The sequence below is a fragment of the Nanorana parkeri genome, unplaced genomic scaffold (assembly GCF_000935625.1).
Source record: "Nanorana parkeri isolate BGI_ZX_2015 unplaced genomic scaffold, ASM93562v1 scaffold2903, whole genome shotgun sequence".
Lineage (NCBI taxonomy): Eukaryota > Metazoa > Chordata > Amphibia > Anura > Dicroglossidae > Nanorana > Nanorana parkeri.
The window spans coordinates 1,132-2,315 of NW_017309171.1; the positions used below are offsets into that span (position 1 = coordinate 1,132).

General features: G+C 55.2%; 1 protein-coding gene across 1 annotated transcript in view; it reads right to left on the reverse strand.

The window, feature by feature from the left end:
* Nucleotides 1-1,184, reverse strand: part of LOC108802501 (5-aminolevulinate synthase, erythroid-specific, mitochondrial-like) — an 18,884-nt gene that overhangs the window by 992 nt on the left and 16,708 nt on the right. Inside the window, exon 6 of the mRNA XM_018574366.1 lies at nucleotides 463-647. Within this exon, the coding sequence (XP_018429868.1) occupies nucleotides 463-647 (185 nt within the window). The remainder of the gene's footprint in view (nucleotides 1-462; nucleotides 648-1,184) is intronic.

Consider the following 1,184-nt stretch of genomic DNA (forward strand, 5'->3'; position numbering starts at 1 on the left):
CTCCATGCTTCCTCGTCACCAAGTGATGAGGGAGCATGGAACCGGCTTTCTGGCCAATCAGGAACCCGGGCGCTGTGCAATGACTCGCCGCCTAGTTTCTTGCTGGGCCGGGAAGCCGGCCAATCAGGAAGCAGGGCGCCGCGTCTTTACACGGCGCCCCCGCCTTCCATGATCGACCAGCAAGCCGGCTCCATGCTTTCTCGTCACATAGCGACGAGAAACATGGGGGCGGCTTCCTTCTGAATTGGGAAGCCGGGTGGAGAGTCTTTACACGCCGCCCGGCTTCCTGAATGGGACTTCCGGTATCGGTATTTGGTATCGGCGAGCACCGGGGAAAAAATACCGGTATTCGGTGCATCCCTAGTTTAACATAATGGCCCCCCAATGAGGTAGTTCCAGTGTTGCCCACCTGTAACGGTACATCTTGTGGCGGGATCAAGTGATGATTACTATGGCACCTACCTGGCAGCATCTTCGCCAGCGTGAACAGCGTGGAGTCATTGGCGACAAAGCAGGACGAGAAGAGAAGAGCGGCGTCCTTGTGGTGCAAGTCGGCTAATTCACACTCCAGGTCCACGTGGTACTTGCTGGTGCCCGAAATGTTCCTGGTTCCACCCGCCCCGGCACCGTGCTCCTGAAGAGTCCCCCTGGAGGCAGAAATTGGCGCAGGTTTTGGATAATCCGATTGGCTGCTTCGATATGCAGAAGCGATACAATAGAAGTCTTTAGCGCTAGTGAAAGGTCTGCGGTGCGTCCCGGGAACATTTCTGCATCTTTGAGCGCCGGCTTCTACACGTGAAGCCAGTTTATCAGTCCCAATTCTGCCCCACCTCACTGCTGAGGGCTAGTTCACACCAGACGCAGCCCATTCCGTTATTGAGCTGCATAAAAAAAAACGCATCACAACGCTTTCCTACGGGATCCTTGTGCTCTGTTCACATCGGAGCAGCCCGTTCCCGATGCAGCCAGAAAAAGTACAGCTTTCCCTATTTTAGCTGCATCGTATCGCGATGGACCGCCTCAAAAACGCATGCAAACAACGGAACGCACCTGAAATCCCATTTTAGAACCCGCCCGAGCTCATCACTAGTCAGGACCACTAGGCACGACGATAGAACACGCCCGAGCTCATCACTAGTCAGGACCACTAGGCACGACGATAGACAACGCGCGGGCTCATCACT